The sequence below is a fragment of the Saccopteryx leptura genome, chromosome 1 (assembly GCF_036850995.1).
Source record: "Saccopteryx leptura isolate mSacLep1 chromosome 1, mSacLep1_pri_phased_curated, whole genome shotgun sequence".
In the NCBI taxonomy this organism is placed as follows: Eukaryota; Metazoa; Chordata; class Mammalia; order Chiroptera; family Emballonuridae; genus Saccopteryx; species Saccopteryx leptura.
Window position 1 is genome coordinate 339,379,465 of NC_089503.1, and position 15,827 is coordinate 339,395,291.

General features: G+C 41.1%; 1 protein-coding gene across 6 annotated transcripts in view; it reads left to right on the top strand.

Moving 5' to 3' along the window:
- The first annotated feature begins 372 nt into the window (after positions 1-372).
- SNX14 (sorting nexin 14) overlaps positions 373-15,827 on the top strand; it is a 96,497-nt gene continuing 81,042 nt past the window's right edge. For 4 of the 6 annotated variants that reach the window (XM_066358923.1, XM_066358922.1, XM_066358926.1 and 1 more), the window contains exons 1-4: positions 373-584; positions 11,678-11,798; positions 13,959-14,035; positions 14,117-14,195. In XM_066358923.1, the coding sequence (XP_066215020.1) occupies positions 385-584; positions 11,678-11,798; positions 13,959-14,035; positions 14,117-14,195 (477 nt within the window). In that variant the 5' untranslated portion in view covers positions 373-384. The remainder of the gene's footprint in view (positions 585-11,677; positions 11,799-13,958; positions 14,036-14,116; positions 14,196-15,827) is intronic. The other 2 variants (XM_066358924.1, XM_066358927.1) reach the window with 1 other exon arrangement.

Below are 15,827 nucleotides of genomic sequence, written 5' to 3' on the forward strand. Positions count from 1 at the left end.
AAGTTCGTGCCCCAAAGACTACAGTCCCCAGAGGCCCGCGAGGTCTGAGTGTTCCGCAGGCAGGGGCCGCCATCTGTGAGGGCGCTGGAGTTTCTCCCGTGCTCGCGCACAAATCTCTGGATGCTGCAGCTTTACCCGGACTTCCAACAGGCGGCTTGCCGGAGGAGCTGAAGCCTCTTAGGGAGTCCATTACACCGGGTCTCGCACTGGGTGACGGTCCCGGCACATCGTGCGGCGATCCCACTGGCCGCCGGCCGCGCACGCGCGACGGGGGCCTTGGGCGGGACTTGGGGTGTGTGCCGCCGGCCGACAGTCCGCCCGTCGGCGGCTGGGTGAGTCGGCCGGCGGGCCGGCAGGCGGGCGGGGCGCAGGCGAGGTAGGTGAATGGGGGTCGCCTCGACCTCGGCCTCCGTCTGTAGCACAGCTTCAGCCACGCTAGTGGAGATGGTGCTCTGGGTGCGGACGGTGGGGGAGAAGCTGAAGCAGCGGCTGCGGCTGGACGTGGGACGCGAGATCTGCCGCCAGTACCCGCTCTTCTGCTTCCTGCTGCTCTGCCTCAGCGCCGCCTCCCTGCTCCTCAACAGGTAACGCCGCAGTGCGGAGCCAGCCGAGCGGCGGGCGGCTTCTCTCCGGGAGCGGGGCCGCGGGCTCGCGGGCCCGAGCGGCTCCCTTGGGTGGATGCCGCTCGGGCTGCGTAGCTGAGCGACCTGGGGCTGGCGGCGGGGCCTCTGGGGAGCGCGGCCTCGGGGAGCCCCGCCGAGCGCCGCGACCCGGAAGTGCGGGCGGGGGCTGGGTGCCCGGGCCCCCTTCCCTCCGGCCTCGTCTCCTAAGCCAGCCAGCCCCAATTCTTACCTTTTCACCCGGTTTTTTTAAAACCTGGTGCTCTATCACCAATGTTTTTCGAGGGGTGAAATCTGCATATCCAGCCCAATTAGAGTCCACACCGGGGTGGTGCAGTCAGCTGACGGGGGAGGGTTCAAGGGCCTCTCGCCGCCGCAGTTTCACGCAGACTCCCCGCGCACACACGGACACCCAACAGACAGAGACACAGACACAGTGTTGCGGCTGGAGCTGTTCCCGCAGTGCTGTTGGTTAAACGGACGGTCAAAGATTTGTTGGGCTGAAGTCAGAAAGCAAATTAGTACAGTCTCAGCATCTCTGGAATATTCCTAAAGGGAAGCCCGATCGTTAAAATTAGTAAATTCTGTTGACGTTTTGAAATTGGAAGGTTCTGCCCCTGAAGTAAAGTGGATTTCCGTCATTTTGCATTTCTAGAAATGGTAGCGATGAAATAGGCAGTAGAGGAGAACTTTTCCTTTAAAATTATGTCCAGATTTGCTTTTGGTGGAAAGAAGTGTGATAGTTGTCAGTGACAGCATCTGCACGATGTTTTGTGTTTTGAACATGCAATCAAACTTTTATTTGTTGGCTGACATTGGTTAATAAAATATGGGTTTCAGATGTACAATTCTATAACACATCGTCTGTACACTGTATTGTGTGTTCACCACCCCAAGTCAAGGCTACGTCCCTCACCATTCATCTTCACTTTATCCTCTTCTACCTTCCCTAACTCCTCTTTCCCCCTGGTAATCACTATTCTGTTGTTTGTGGGGTTTTTAAATTTTTGTTTTGTTTTTTGTTTTTTTGCTTAATCCCTTCACCTTTTTCACCCACCTCCAGCCACCCTCCTCTCGGACAGCCGTCAGTCTTTTTCTGTATCTATGAGTCTGTTTCTATTTTGTTTGTTCATTAGATTTCATATATAAGTGAAATAATATGGTACTTGTCTTTCTCTGACTGGCTTATTTTACTTAGCAAAATGTTCTCCAGGTCCATCCATGCTGTCACAAGGGTCAGATTTCCTCTTTTTTTTTTTTTTTCATGGCCAACTAGTATTCCATTGTGTAAATATACCACAGCTTTTTTATCCACTCATCCACTACTGATGGGCACTTGGGCTGTTTCCAAATCTTGGCTGCCTGTAAATAACACTGCAGTGAACATACATTCTTTCAAATTAGTGTTTTGGGATTCTTCAGATAAATTTTAAGATGTAGTGCCCTGGCCAGATAGTTTGGTAGGGCATTGTCCTGAAGTGCAGAGGTTGCCAGTTCAATACTTCATCAGGGCACACACAGGAACAGATTGATATTCTGTTTCTCTCTCTCTCTCTCTCCCCCCCCCCCTCCTTCTTTCCCTCTTCCTCTCTGCCTCTCTCAATAAATAATTTAAAAAAAAAAATTAAAAAAAAAGAAGTGGGATATAGGGCAGTTCCACTTTTTATTTTTTGAGGTAACTCCATACTGCTCTCCACAGTGGCTGCACCAGTCTGCATACCTTCCAGCAGTGCAAAAGGCAGCCTTACTCTTTATCTTGAGGTAGTTGACTCCCAAGGATAAGAACAGGAAAGCAGTTACAAGGAATTTGATAACTTAATTTTAACCATAATTTTTCTTGTGACAGTTGAGGTTGGGTTTGTTGATTCTGGGTTTATGTAATGTTAGATTTAAGTAGCAATTGATATTTTACTGGGAAATGTGCTTTGATTGTGATGGTAAGATGGCTGTAGGAGTGTGGAAGAAGTGGAATCCTTAATGAAGTGGCAAACTAATTATGAAGTACTTGCTTTTTGTTATCTGGAAGGTATTCCAAGCTAGTCTAACAGGTTTAGTATGAAAGACATGAAACTTTATAAAATGATTAAGTTTTGTTCAGGGAGTCTTGCCTATATCCTTTGGGAGTCAGGTCATTTTAGGTCTTCATGGTAGGACAGCTGCGTAGGAGCATGTTGAACTATAGTTCTGAGGTTGCCTACCTTACATAGTGTTCTGTTTTATTAAGAAATCCTAGCATACTATCTAGATTTGTATACCATATGATCTGTACCCTGTATCTTGATTTGCATTATGCAAATAAAGAAGGAAATAATACTTGACTGTTACCTCCGAGTGGTTGGTTTTATGACTGAAATTGCTTTTGCATCTATTTTTGAGTACTTTCCATTTGTTGCTGTTGTAATCAGGAAACGTGATTTTAAAAATTAGTCTTGACTAGGCCCTGGCCGGTTGGCTCAGTGGTAGAGCGTAGGCCTGGCGTGCAGAGGTCCCGGGTTCGATTCCCAGCCAGGGCACACAGGAGAAGCGCCCATCTGCTTCTCCACCCCTCCCCCTCTCTGTCTCTCTCTTCCCCTCCCGCAGCTGAGGCTCCATTGGAGCAAAGATGGCCCAGGCGTGGGGATGGCTCCTTGGCCTCTGCCCCAGGTGCTAGAGTGGCTCTGGTCGTGGCAGAGTGACACCCCGGAGGGGCAGAGCATCGCCCCCTGGTGGGCAGAGCGTCGCCCCAGGTGGGTGTGCTGGGTGGATCCCGGTCGGGCGCATGCGGGAATCTGTCTGACTGTCTCTCCCCGTTTCTAGCTTCAGAAAAATACAAAAAAAAAAAAAAAAATATTAGTCTTGACTAAAAGAATAGTTAGGTATCCTCTTTCAAGTAAAAAGCTTTAGAAAGGTGCAGGAAAGTACATATAGTGTACTTTTCAGTGTGTTGTGTGATTTTCTTTAATATGTGTTTATTCACATGTACATACAAACTTGTATGTTTAGACTATCTCTGGAAGATTGTTATGCAAGAAAACATGGTCCCTTATGAGAGTGGAAAAGTGTTAGGCACATCTATTCAGAAATTAAAAATATGTAAATATAGAAAAAATATTTGGGGCATTAAAGTTTTTCTTTGTTGGTCCTGGCCAGTTGGTTCAGTGGATAGAGCATTGGCCAGTGTGCGGAAGTCCTGGGTTTGATCCCAGGTCAGGGCACACATGAGAAACGAACATTTGCTTCTTTTCCCCTCACTCTCCCTCTTCTCTCCCTCTCCCCCTCTCATAGCCAGTGGCTTAGTTGATGCCAGTGTTGGCCCCAGATGGGGGTTGCCAGGGGAATCCTGGTCAGGGCACATTCTAGAGTCTGTTTCTCCATCTCCCCTTCTTTTACTTAAAAAAATAAATAAAAAATTAAAAAAAATTTTTTTAACTCTAACTTCCAAGGTTCCCTTTCACTGATACTCTGACTACCATACAGTATTTCTTTTTTTGTTTGTTTGGGTTTTTTTGTTTGTTCTTTACAGAGATAGAGAGAGAGTCAGAGAGAGGGATAGATAGGGACAGACAGGAATGGAGAGAGATGAGAAACATCAATCATCAGTTTTTCGTTGCGACACCTTAGTTGTTCATTGATTGCTTTCTCATATGTGCCTTGACCACGCACCTTCAGCAGACTGAGTAACCCCTTGCTCGAACCAGTGACCTTGGGTACAAGCTGGTGAACTTTGGCTCAAACCAGATGAGCCCGCACTCAAGCTGGCAACCTCGGGGTCTCGAACTTGGGTCCTCCTGCATCCCAGTCCGACGGTCTATCTACTGCGCCACCGCCTGGTCATGCAAAAAATTAAAATTTTTTGTTGAATTTATTGGGATGTTAATAAAATTATACAGGTTTCAAGTGCACAATTCTGCTGGACCATTGTAAGTGATTTGTTGAAAGAGGCATAACATACTTTATACACACACACACACACATACACACACATGTGTATATATATATTTTTTTTCTTTTTTTTTTTAAGGTGGGAGGAGGAGCGATAGACTCCCAAATATGCCCGGATTGGATCCACCCAGCAACCCCATCCGGAGCTGGTGCTGAATCAACTGAGCTATTTTTAGCACCTGAGGCTGACACTCTGGGACCAACTGAGCTATCCTTAGTGTCTGGCATTGGAGAGGGGAAGAGGAAGAGAAAGGGGAGGGCCAGGGGGAGAAGCAGATGGTCACTTTTCCTGTATGCCCTGACCAGGAATTGAACCCAGAAAGTCCATACTGTGCTGACAGTCGATCCACTGAGCCATCAGCCAACACTTTATCCACTGAGCCATCGGTCAGAGTCACTTTATATATTTCAAATTATTTATGATCTCACCTTTATGGAATTGTTAGGAAAAATTAGGAGCATAGTTACAATTATATAATTTGTTTATTTGCCAGTCATAGTGTTGAGTATTTCAGTGTTAGAATAATGGTAATAGCTAATATCATACTTTGTGAATACTTTGTTTGGCCCAGGCATTGTGTTGAGTTTTCATTTATTATTGAGGCAATTTATTGTTGTGATTGGAAATTTTGTATCAGAAGCCTGATTACGAATTTGATTCTGACTCCTCTATTTACCAGTTATGTGACTTTGGATAAGTAGTCTTTTATCTGTCACAGGCTTCTCATTTGTAAAATGGGTATAATACACTAGTACCTACATTTTATGGTTATTTTGATGAGTAAGTGGGTTAACACATGGAAGGTGCTTAGAATGGTGTTCAATATATAGATCATACTCTTATTAAGTGTTAGCAGTTATTTTATCTCATATATCCTCACAATACTATGAGATAGCTACTATTTATTAGTGTTACTTTTTTCTCTTTTTGAGATATAACTTACAGGAAAGTACATAACACAATTATTGATTAGTTCTGTGAACTTTTAAATATGATTTTCTATGTAATTACTTCCCAGATCAAGATAGAAAATACAGGTTGGTGCAAAAGTAGGTGTACAGTTCATATGGCAAATAATACAATAATAAATAATAATACAGAAATAAACTCTGTGTTGCATGTACTTAACAACTGTAAACCTACTTTTGCCTCACCCTGTATTTCTAGCATCCCAGTAGGCTCCCTTGTTAATAACTTTCTCAGTTACCATATATCACTTTTGCTTGTTTTTGAATTTCATGTAAATGGAATCATATGGTCTTCTTGTATCTGTTTTCTTTCTACTTTTGAAATGTGTCTGTATTGATGCAAATAGCAGTACATAGTTTATTCTATTTTGTTTGGTAGTGTTCCTTTGGGAATATGCCGTAATTTGTTTATTCATTTTACTGTTGAAATGCAGTTGAGTTGTTTACAATTTTTCACTATTACATATCATGCTGCTGTGAATATTCTTATTTACATTTCTTTTGATAGATGTACACATCTTTTTTTCTTTTGGGTGTATGAATAGAAATGCTTACTAATAGTGTATGCATTAGTTTAAGTTGATACTTCAAGACAGTTTTCCAGAGCGATTACAACAATTCACACTCCCTCTAACAATGTTTGACAGTTATGAATTATATTGTCTGTAGGCTTAATTTACTCATTTTAATAAGTGTATAGTGGTAGCTATTGTATAGTATTATAGTTATAATTTGCAATTCTTTGGTGATTATTAGCTCCATTTCACAAATGAACAAACTAGAGCTTGTAGTAAGTAGTTAAATAACTTGCTCAAACTTATAAATAGTAAGGAAAAGAAAGAGATTCTAATACAGGTCATTCTGTAGGAAGTCCAAGCTTTTAAAACTTACTTTACAAAGACATTCAGAATAATATTTATTATTATTAGTAACCTTCTAGGTAACATTGATCCACATAAACTCAAAGAAGTCAGAAATAACAGGCAAATATAAAGATGTTAAAATCACTCATAAATTTACCATTCAGAGATGACTACTTTGTTAACATTCTAATCACTTTTACCTGCAACTTATAATTTTATCATATAAATTGAGATTTCCCATATAGAGTGCTTGCTTTTTTAATGCATTTTATTATTTTCATTATTACTTTTTTTATTTTTCTGAAGTTGGAAACGGGGAGGCAGTCAGACAGACTCCCGCATGTGCCCAACCGGGATCCATCCGGTATGCCCACCAGGGGGCAATGCTCTGCCCTCTGGGGTGTCGGGGTCTTCAAACTTTTTTTAAAAACCGCCCACTTTTGCAGTGCTGGTCAACCTGGTCCCTACCGCGCAACCAAACAGCGCTGCGATTGGCCCACCATGAAAGCTGGACCGCCTACTAGTGGGCGGTAGGGACCAGGTTGACCAGCACTGCAAAAGTGGGCGGTTTTTAAAAAAAGTTTGATGACCCCTGCCTGTTGCTACCAGAGCCATTCTAGCGCCTGAGGCAGAGGCCATAGAGTCATCCTCAGTGCCCCGGCCAACTTTGCTGCAATGGAGCCTTGGCGGCAGAAGGGGAAGAGAGAGACAGAGAGGAAGGAGAGGGGGAGGGGTGGAGAAGCAGATGGGCGCCTCTCCTGTGTGCCCTGACTGGGAATCGAACCCGGGACTCCTGCACGCCAGGCCGACGCTCTACTACTGAGCCAACCGGCCAGGGCTCATTATTACTTTTTAAATTGCCACAACTGGCTTATGTACACTAAACTTAGTATGTAACAGGCTTTTAGTACGTTATATATTTGTCACCATAACAGCCCTATGAATTAGGTAATATTAACCCATTTTATAGAGGATCAAACAAGTATCAGAAAGGTTAAGTGGTTTGTATTTTGTCATAGCCAGGATTTGAATCCAGACAAGCAGACTCTGGAATGTCATATATTTTGTTCCAAAATGTCATAGGTCTTTCATTCTATGTTCTATTTCTTTTGTCTATTTTTCTCTTCCTATATAACAGCACCATATTTTTAAAAAAAGTAATATTATATGTTTTTATATCTGCTAGGACAAATTCTCCCTTTTATCCTTCTTTTTCAAACTTGGTGCAGATCTTTCTGAACTTTTCTTTTTCCTGTGCATTTTAGAATGAATATGTTAGATTCCTCAAAAGATTGAGCAAGACTTTTGATTTTAGTTTCTGTTTTGTTTATATATTGTCACATAACAAACCATTCCCAGATTTTGTAGTTTAAGGCAACAGCATTTAATCTGTTTTGTTCATTAAGTGTGGCACTTGATGCTGGTTGTTAGCTGTGATCTTAGCTCATATATATATATAAAGTTCAACAACAAACAGTTCAAACAGTCCAATTAAAAAATGGGGAGAGGACCCAAACAGATACTTCTCTCATGAAGACATGCAAATAGCAAACAGATATATGAAAAGATGTTCATCTTTGCTAGCTATTAGAGAAATGCAAATCAAAACTACAGTGAGATACCACCTCACACCCTATGGCTCTTATGAACAAGACATAATAACAAGTGTTGGAAAGTTTGTAGAGGAAAAAGAATCCTTTTTCACTGCTGGTGGGAATGTAAACTGGTACAGCTACTATGAAAAACAGTATGGTAGTTCCTCAAAAAATTAAGACTAGAGTTACCATATTACTCAGCAATCCCTCTACTGGGTATCTACCCAAAAAACTTAAAAACATTTGTATGAATAGTAGGCACATGTATCACCATGTTCATCGCAGCATTATTCATGGTGGCCAAGACATGGAAACAACTAAAGTGTCCCTGGATAGAGGATTGGATAAAAAGATGTGGTACATATATACAGTGGAATACTACTCACCCATCAGAAATGATAATAGATTGCCATTTGTGACAACATGGATGGTCCTTGAGAACGTGATACTGAGTGAAATAAGTAAATCAGAAAAAGCTAAGAACTAGATGATTTCACACATAGGTGGGATATAAAAATGAGACTCATGGACTTAGATAAAAATGAATTATAGAAACAAGGGAGAGGAGTACAGGATGGGAGGGGAATAACGAGGCATAAATATATGGATGATGGGCATACAATGCAATGAATAGTCCACCTGTTATGGAGATGTATACCTGAAATCTATGTGTTCCTATGGACCAATGTCACCCCATTAAATTTAATTTCTAAATTAAAAAAAAATAAAAGAGTCTTTAAAATTTGAAAAAAAAACCCCTCATAGACATGGACAACAGTATGGTGGTTACCATAGCTGCTGCTTCTTTTTTTTTTTTAATCTTGATGCCAAATATGCTGTTTTGGTTAGCATGAAGCTTTATATAAAGGAATGGGAAGGAATAGGGTATAAAGGTGAGTTGGGGACCAGATTGAAAGGTACCATAAATATTTAAGGAGTTATCTGACCAGGTGGTGGCACAGTGGATAGAGCATCAACCTGGGACACTGAGGACCCAGATTTGAAACCCTGAGGTCACTGGCTTGAGTGTGGGCTCACCAGCTTGAGTGTGGGGTTGACAGCTTGAGCTTGGGATCACAGACATGATTCCACTGTTGCTGGCAAAGTTGCTGGCTTGCGCAAGGGGCCACTGGCTGGGCTGGACCCCCCAGCAAATGTAGTGTGAGAAGCAGTCAATGAACAACTAAAGTGCAGCAATTATGAGTTGATGCTTCTTATCTCTCTCCCTTCCTGTCTGTCTCTGCCTCTGCCTCTGGCTCTCTTTTTCACTAAAAAAAGATTTAAGGAGTTTGTATTTTATTCTTCAGGCAACATTAAGCCATGGTTGTTTTTTGAGTGAGTGGTTACTCAGTTTATGGTTTAAGTGCTGAGTGAGAGCATTTAGTAATAGGTGTGCAGTGGGTGGTTTTTTTTGTTTTGTTTTTTTTTGTATTTTTCCAAAGCTGGAAACGGGGAGAGACAGTCAGACAGACTCCCGCATGCGCTCGACTGGGATCCACCCAGCACGCCCACCAGGGGGCGATGCTTGCCCCTCCGGGGTGTTGCTCTGTTGCGACCAGAGCCACTCTAGTGCCTGGGGCAGAGGCCAAGGAGCCATCCCCAGCGCCCGGGCCATCTTTGCTCCAATGGAGCCTCGCTGCTGGAGGGGAAGAGAGAGACAGAGAGGAAGGAGAGGGGGAGGGGTGGAGAAGCAGATGGGCGCTTCTCCTGTGTGCCCTGGCTGGGAATCGAACCCGGGACCCCTTGCACACCAGGCCGACGCTCTACCACTGAGCCAACTGGCCAGGGCAAGTGGGTGTTTCTTTACTTCCCTTTTTCTGTTCTCTGTGGACTGGCTTCTCTTCTCACTATGTAGTGATCTGTTGACTGAGGAACTGGCACCAAGTTTGTACTTTGTGTTAACTCACAGTTAAACATAATGTGGTAATTGGAATTTGAGCTGTATTGTTGGGGGCTGGTGTTTCATAAAATTGTAGTAACTGAAATATGTACCTAGCAGAACTGTGTAGTATGAGGGCTGCCTGTATGGAGACACCTTAAAATGACTTATGTGATATTATAACATCTGGCTTCTGCTTGTTTTTTTAAAAAAATTCATCTCAAAGCCACTTCTTATAATTGCTCAGATCCTAGCCCATGTAGTTGTGTCGTTTGAAGTCCCCTACCTTGCCTCTAGTCTCTCATTTCTTTATTCACTTATGTTGTTTTTCTCCTACTCTTAAGTTTTTTTTAATAAACATTACTTTCTCTGAAAAAATTTTCTGTCCTTTCGTATTTGAGCTGTGTACTCTGCCTGAGATATTCCCATATCATGTATACCTTCTCTGTCATAATACGTATAGAACACATGATCACACGGCATTGTACTCATTTACTTACCTGATACATCTACCTAACAGTGTTCTTCATGCAAGTGGAGACCATGGCACCCCTATTTCCTACTCTGTCCCAGAGCCTACTTCTGTATAGAATAAAATAGGCACTCAGTAAAATTTTCAGTAAAAGAATTTTTTAAAAAAGTAAAAAAATAATCAGGATTTTTGGTGGTATGAATACTATAATATCATTAAAAGGTATTCTGAAAGAATGTAGTATAGGCTAGTTATACATGACAACTTAGGTACCAAACTATGAAATATTGAGAGTTTACACTTCCTTATACTTTATTTTTTTAGGCTTCTCCCCATTTTATTTATTTACAGTGGTACCTTCAGATACGAACAGACCAACATACGAATTTTTTTAAGATACAAGCTGCAACTCCGTCCGTATTTTTGTTCGAGATTATGGAAGCCGCCGCTAGTTGGTGCACGGGTCCAGTATGGGCAGTTTGATATACAAGTTGACTGACTTATGAGCTTGGTTACAGAATGAATTAAGTTCGTATCTCAAGGTACCACTGTATTTTTTGAGAGAGAGAGCGCGCGCAAGGGACAGACAGACAGGAGGGGAGAGAGATGAGAGGCATCAGTTCATAGTTGCTGCACCTTTATTGTTCATTGGTTGCTTTCATATATGTGTCTTGATCGGGGACCGTGGCTTCAGCTGAGTCAGTGATCCCTTGCTTAAGCCAGCAGCAATCTGGGACTCAAGCCAGCGACCTTGGGCTTCAAGCCAGTGACCTTTGAGCTCAAGGCAGCAACCATGGGTCATGTCTATGATCCCACGCTCAAGCTGATGAGCCCTCAATCAAGCTGAATGACTTTGGGGTTTTGAACCTGGGGCCTCAGCATCCCAGGCCAATGCTCTTGTTTTTTAATTATAGTTGACAATACATAAGTTTCAATTGTACAACATAATGATTAGGTATTTATATACTTTACAAAATATTCTTCTTTATACTTTTTGTAAAATTTTTTTTTTTTTTATTGATTTTAGTGAGAGAGAAAGGGGTGGGGAGAAGACAGGAACATCATCTGTTCCTGTATATGCCCAAACTGGGGATTGACCCAACAACCTCTGTACTTCAGAATGATGCTCTAACCAACTGAGCCATACAGCCAGGGCTCACTTCTTTATACTTTTAAGTGAAATGTTCTTTTGATAGTATGCATTCTGTGATTCTGTTGCTAATTACAGAAAATCATAATTTGAGAAATTGCTTTAGTCTGATACAGTGGTGCTTAATAAATACTTGTTAAATCAGTGAAGGAAGAACTTAATGTTACATTTTTTTTGGTTCTAATAATTATTTTCATTTATTTCTAAGGTATCTTCATATTTTAATGATCTTCTGGTCATTTGTTGCTGGAGTTGTCACGTTCTACTGCTCATTAGGACCTGATTCTCTCTTACCAAATATATTCTTCACAATAAAATACAAACCCAAGGTAAAATTTTATTCTTATTTTGAAAAGATATGCTGTTTGATATTGAAAACATGTTAAAACAGTGATTACTTTTAAGAATATATCTGCTACTTAATGATAGAAGACATTAAAACATTTTCAAAGTGAAATTTACATGTGTATATTTTTAAGGTCTACAGGTCTCCTAATAGGAGTTATAAAGAGAAAACACAAAATTCGCAGAAAGTTGGGATCCACAATTTTAGAGTGTTCTCTAAGTGCATATTAACTATGAAAATAATAAACTGCAACAGAAGTTCCCAAAGTTGATTGTACAGTAGATCTGCTTGGGGAATCTTTAAAAATAAAGATTCCGCCCTGGCCGGTTGGCTCAGCGGTAGAGCGTCGGCCTGGCGTGGGGGGGACCCGGGTTCAATTCCCGGCCAGGGCACATAGGAGAAGCGCCCATTTGCTTCTCCACCCCCCCCCCCCTCCTTCCTCTGTCTCTCTCTTCCCCTCCCGCAGCCAAGGCTCCATTGGAGCAAAGATGGCCCGGGCGCTGGGGATGGCTCCTTGGCCTCTGCCCCAAGCGCTAGAGTGGCTCTGGTCGTGGCAGAGCGACGCCCCGGAGGGGCAGAGCATCGCCCCCTGGTGGGCAGAGCTTCGCCCCTGGTGGGCGTGCCGGGTGGATCCCGGTCGGGCGCATGCGGGAGTCTGTCTGACTGTCTCTCCCCGTTTCCAGCTTCAGAAAAATACAAAAAAAAAAAAAAAAAAGATTCCTGGGACTTACAGATTTTGATCGAACAGTTTTATAATAATCTTGTTATCAGTACTTGTTAAAAAAATGCTTTTCAGGTGATTCTGAGGCACAGGCACTGTTAGGGTACTTTGGGTTAAATTAACCCCATTTATTTCCTAAATGTCTATTTGTTCCATAGAAACAAACAAGTAATTAGGCAGGCCCTTGCTGGATGCTCAGTTATTAGAGCATCATCCCAAAGCTCAGAGGTTGCTGGTTCAATCCCCAGTCAGGGCACATACAGGAATGGATTGATGTTCTTGTCTTTCTTTATTGTTCTCTCCCTTCCTCTTTCTCTAAAATCAGTAAACTACACATTAAAAAAAAAATAATTAGGCAGTTTGCTTAACCAAAATAATGTGTATTTCGGAATTTTGATAAAGATGATAGTATATTGAATCTATCTCTGGTAGGCAAAGTCCCTAGTGTATAGATCAGGATTTAGTGGGATATCTTGAAGTCTCACTTGATAACTCTTCAGCTTGATGCAGTCTCTCATCTTAGGTTTGTGGTATTGGTATTTCTACTCAAAAGAGACATGGCTGAAAGTGGTGCTCTGTAACCTTACTAGTTATCTTCTATCTTCTCCCTCACTGAATTCAAGGTATTGGAGAAACACAAAATAGTTTTTTCTTACACTTTTGTAGTAAAGTATTATTTTCAAATATAGATTTATTTTTACTTTTATTTTTTATATGAGTGAGCATAACATTTGACTTAAATTTTCTTTTAAAGATTTTATTTATTCATTTTGGAGGGAGGGGGGGAGAGAGAGATAGAAAGAGAAAGGATGGGAGGAGCAGGAAACATCAACTCCCATATGTGACTTGATCAGGCAAGCTCAGGGTTTTTTTTTTGTTTTTTTTTTACTTTATTTATTCATTTTAGAGAGGAGAGAGAGAAAAAGAGAGAGAGAGAGAGGGAGAGAGAGAGAGAGAGAGAAGAGAGGAGCAGGAAGCATCAACTCCCATATGTGCCTTGACCAGACAAGCCCAGGGTTTTGGACCAGCGACCTCAGCATTCCAGGTCGAAGCTTTATCCACTGCGCCACCACAGGTCAGGCAAGCTCAGGGTTTTGAACTGGCGACCTCAGTATTACAGTTTGATGCTTTATTCACTGTGCCACTGCAGGTCAAGCTTGATTTGAATTGTAACCTTGGAAATTTGGCTTAGGTTTTATAAATATAAAGCATTTCATCTGGTGTTTTTTCACTGTTATGTGTTTAGTTTAGCTAGTAGTATTTATTACAAAGAATGATTTTAGTGTTAAAGCAGACAATAATAAAAAAAGTCCTCTGAATTCAGACATTGATTAACAAGCTTTGGAAAGATTAATTCTTGGTAAAGACGATATGTAAAGAAAAATGTTCACCCTCCCCTTCTCCAATTTTTATTTTTCTTAGCAGTTAGAACTTCAAGAATTATTTCCTCAAGGTCGTAGCTGTGCTGTTTGTGGTAAAGTGAAATGTAAACGACATAGGTAAGTTAAACATTTTTGATTTGTTGATTCTTTCAATTACATTTTGGATTTCAAGCAATTTAATTGTATGATTTTCGTTAGGCCTTCCTTGCTACTTGAAAACTACCAGCCATGGCTAGACATGAAAATTTCTTCCAAGGTTGACGCATCTCTCTCAGAGGTAACTGATTTAATTAACATTGCCAAATATACTCAAGCAGAAACTCTTAAATACCTGTGGAAAATTTAACTATGGAGCATTTTAATATATGCTGCCTAATTGGTTCTTGACTAGGTAGTTGATTATTATGAAATATATGACTTGTGTAATAAGCTAAAAATGTTTTTGGATCCTGTAATGCTGTTGGCTGAGGCCAGGCAGGTTTACATTGGATTCCAGCAGACGGCAGGGAAACTGCAGAGCCAGAAAGCGGAGGGCCATTCCTGTTTAACAGTCTCACAAATGGTGCACGAGCAAACTGGCAGGGGAAAACCTCTTCTCAGGGCACCAAGCGAACAAATGGCAAAGCATGGCCCCTCACAGTGGCGGGTAGGCAATCTGCAATCCATCCGCCCTGAGTTAAAGCACTCTTAGCCTTACATAGGCTATGGCGCTGCCCTGTGCATACGTGCTAATCAGGCAGAGTACAAGCGAGCAAGCCCGACACTGTTGTTTCCTCAACGGATCTTGTTTAATTTAAGTGGACATTTTAGCCAAAGAAAGTACTGTTTTACCATTATTGCTTAGCTCTTATAAAAACAGTCATTTTTATGATAGGGCAGTAGAAATAACCAATTGTAATTTCAAAAGGCGGGACCTGAGCCACAGGGAGCAAATATATCTCTTACTGAATTATGACCCCACTTTTGACAGTGAGGGTGGGGCAGAGAATAGGATGCTTGTAAGGAGGGAGACTGTTTCTGCATAAGGTAGGAATAGAAAGCATGTTTTCTTATCTTTGTTCCCTTTACATTTTATATGTTCCTTTCTAGTAACATATTATGTATTTTAGTTGTTTCTTTTAGAGACTTGTCTTCTCCATTGAACTGAGGAAGTAGTCAAATCTTTGAAGGCAGGCACTGGAGTCTCATTTGTTCTCAGTGCTAAGTGCAGGGCCATATAACATTGTTGGTAGCTAATATATATGCGTTGAATTAAATTGAATTGTAATTAGTTGGAAAATAGAGTTAGACATCTGAATCTTGCCTAATTATCCTTTTTCCCAGTTTGTGTCCTTATGTGGCTGAAAGTATGCTGTATAAATGCCAAACTCCTGGCATTTTTCTTTTTTGTTTCTTTTATGTTTTTTTTAAAATAAATTTATTGGATGACATAGGTTAATAAAATTATATAGGTTTCAGATATACAATTTTATAATAGATCACCTGTATATTACATTGTGTTTTCACCACCCAAAGTCAAATTTATTTCGTCACCATCAATTTGACACTCTTTATCCTTTTCTACCTCTCTCATTCCCCTTTCCTTCTGATAACCACCATACTATTGTCTTTGTCTATGAGTTTTTTATTTGTTCATTTGCTTTAGTTTTATATTCCACATAAGAGTAAAATCATATGGTTCTTGACATTTTCTATTATAAGGTCTTTTTCATCCTCAGGATTCTCTGATTTAAGATTAGCCACATGTGGCTATTAATAAACACTTGAAATGTATTGATATGTACTGTACATGTAAAATATATTCTGGATTCTGAGGACTTAGTAAGGAAAAGAGGATGTAAAATATACTATTAAATATTCATAACATTGAAATGATAGTATTTTGGATATATTGGTTTAAATAAAATAT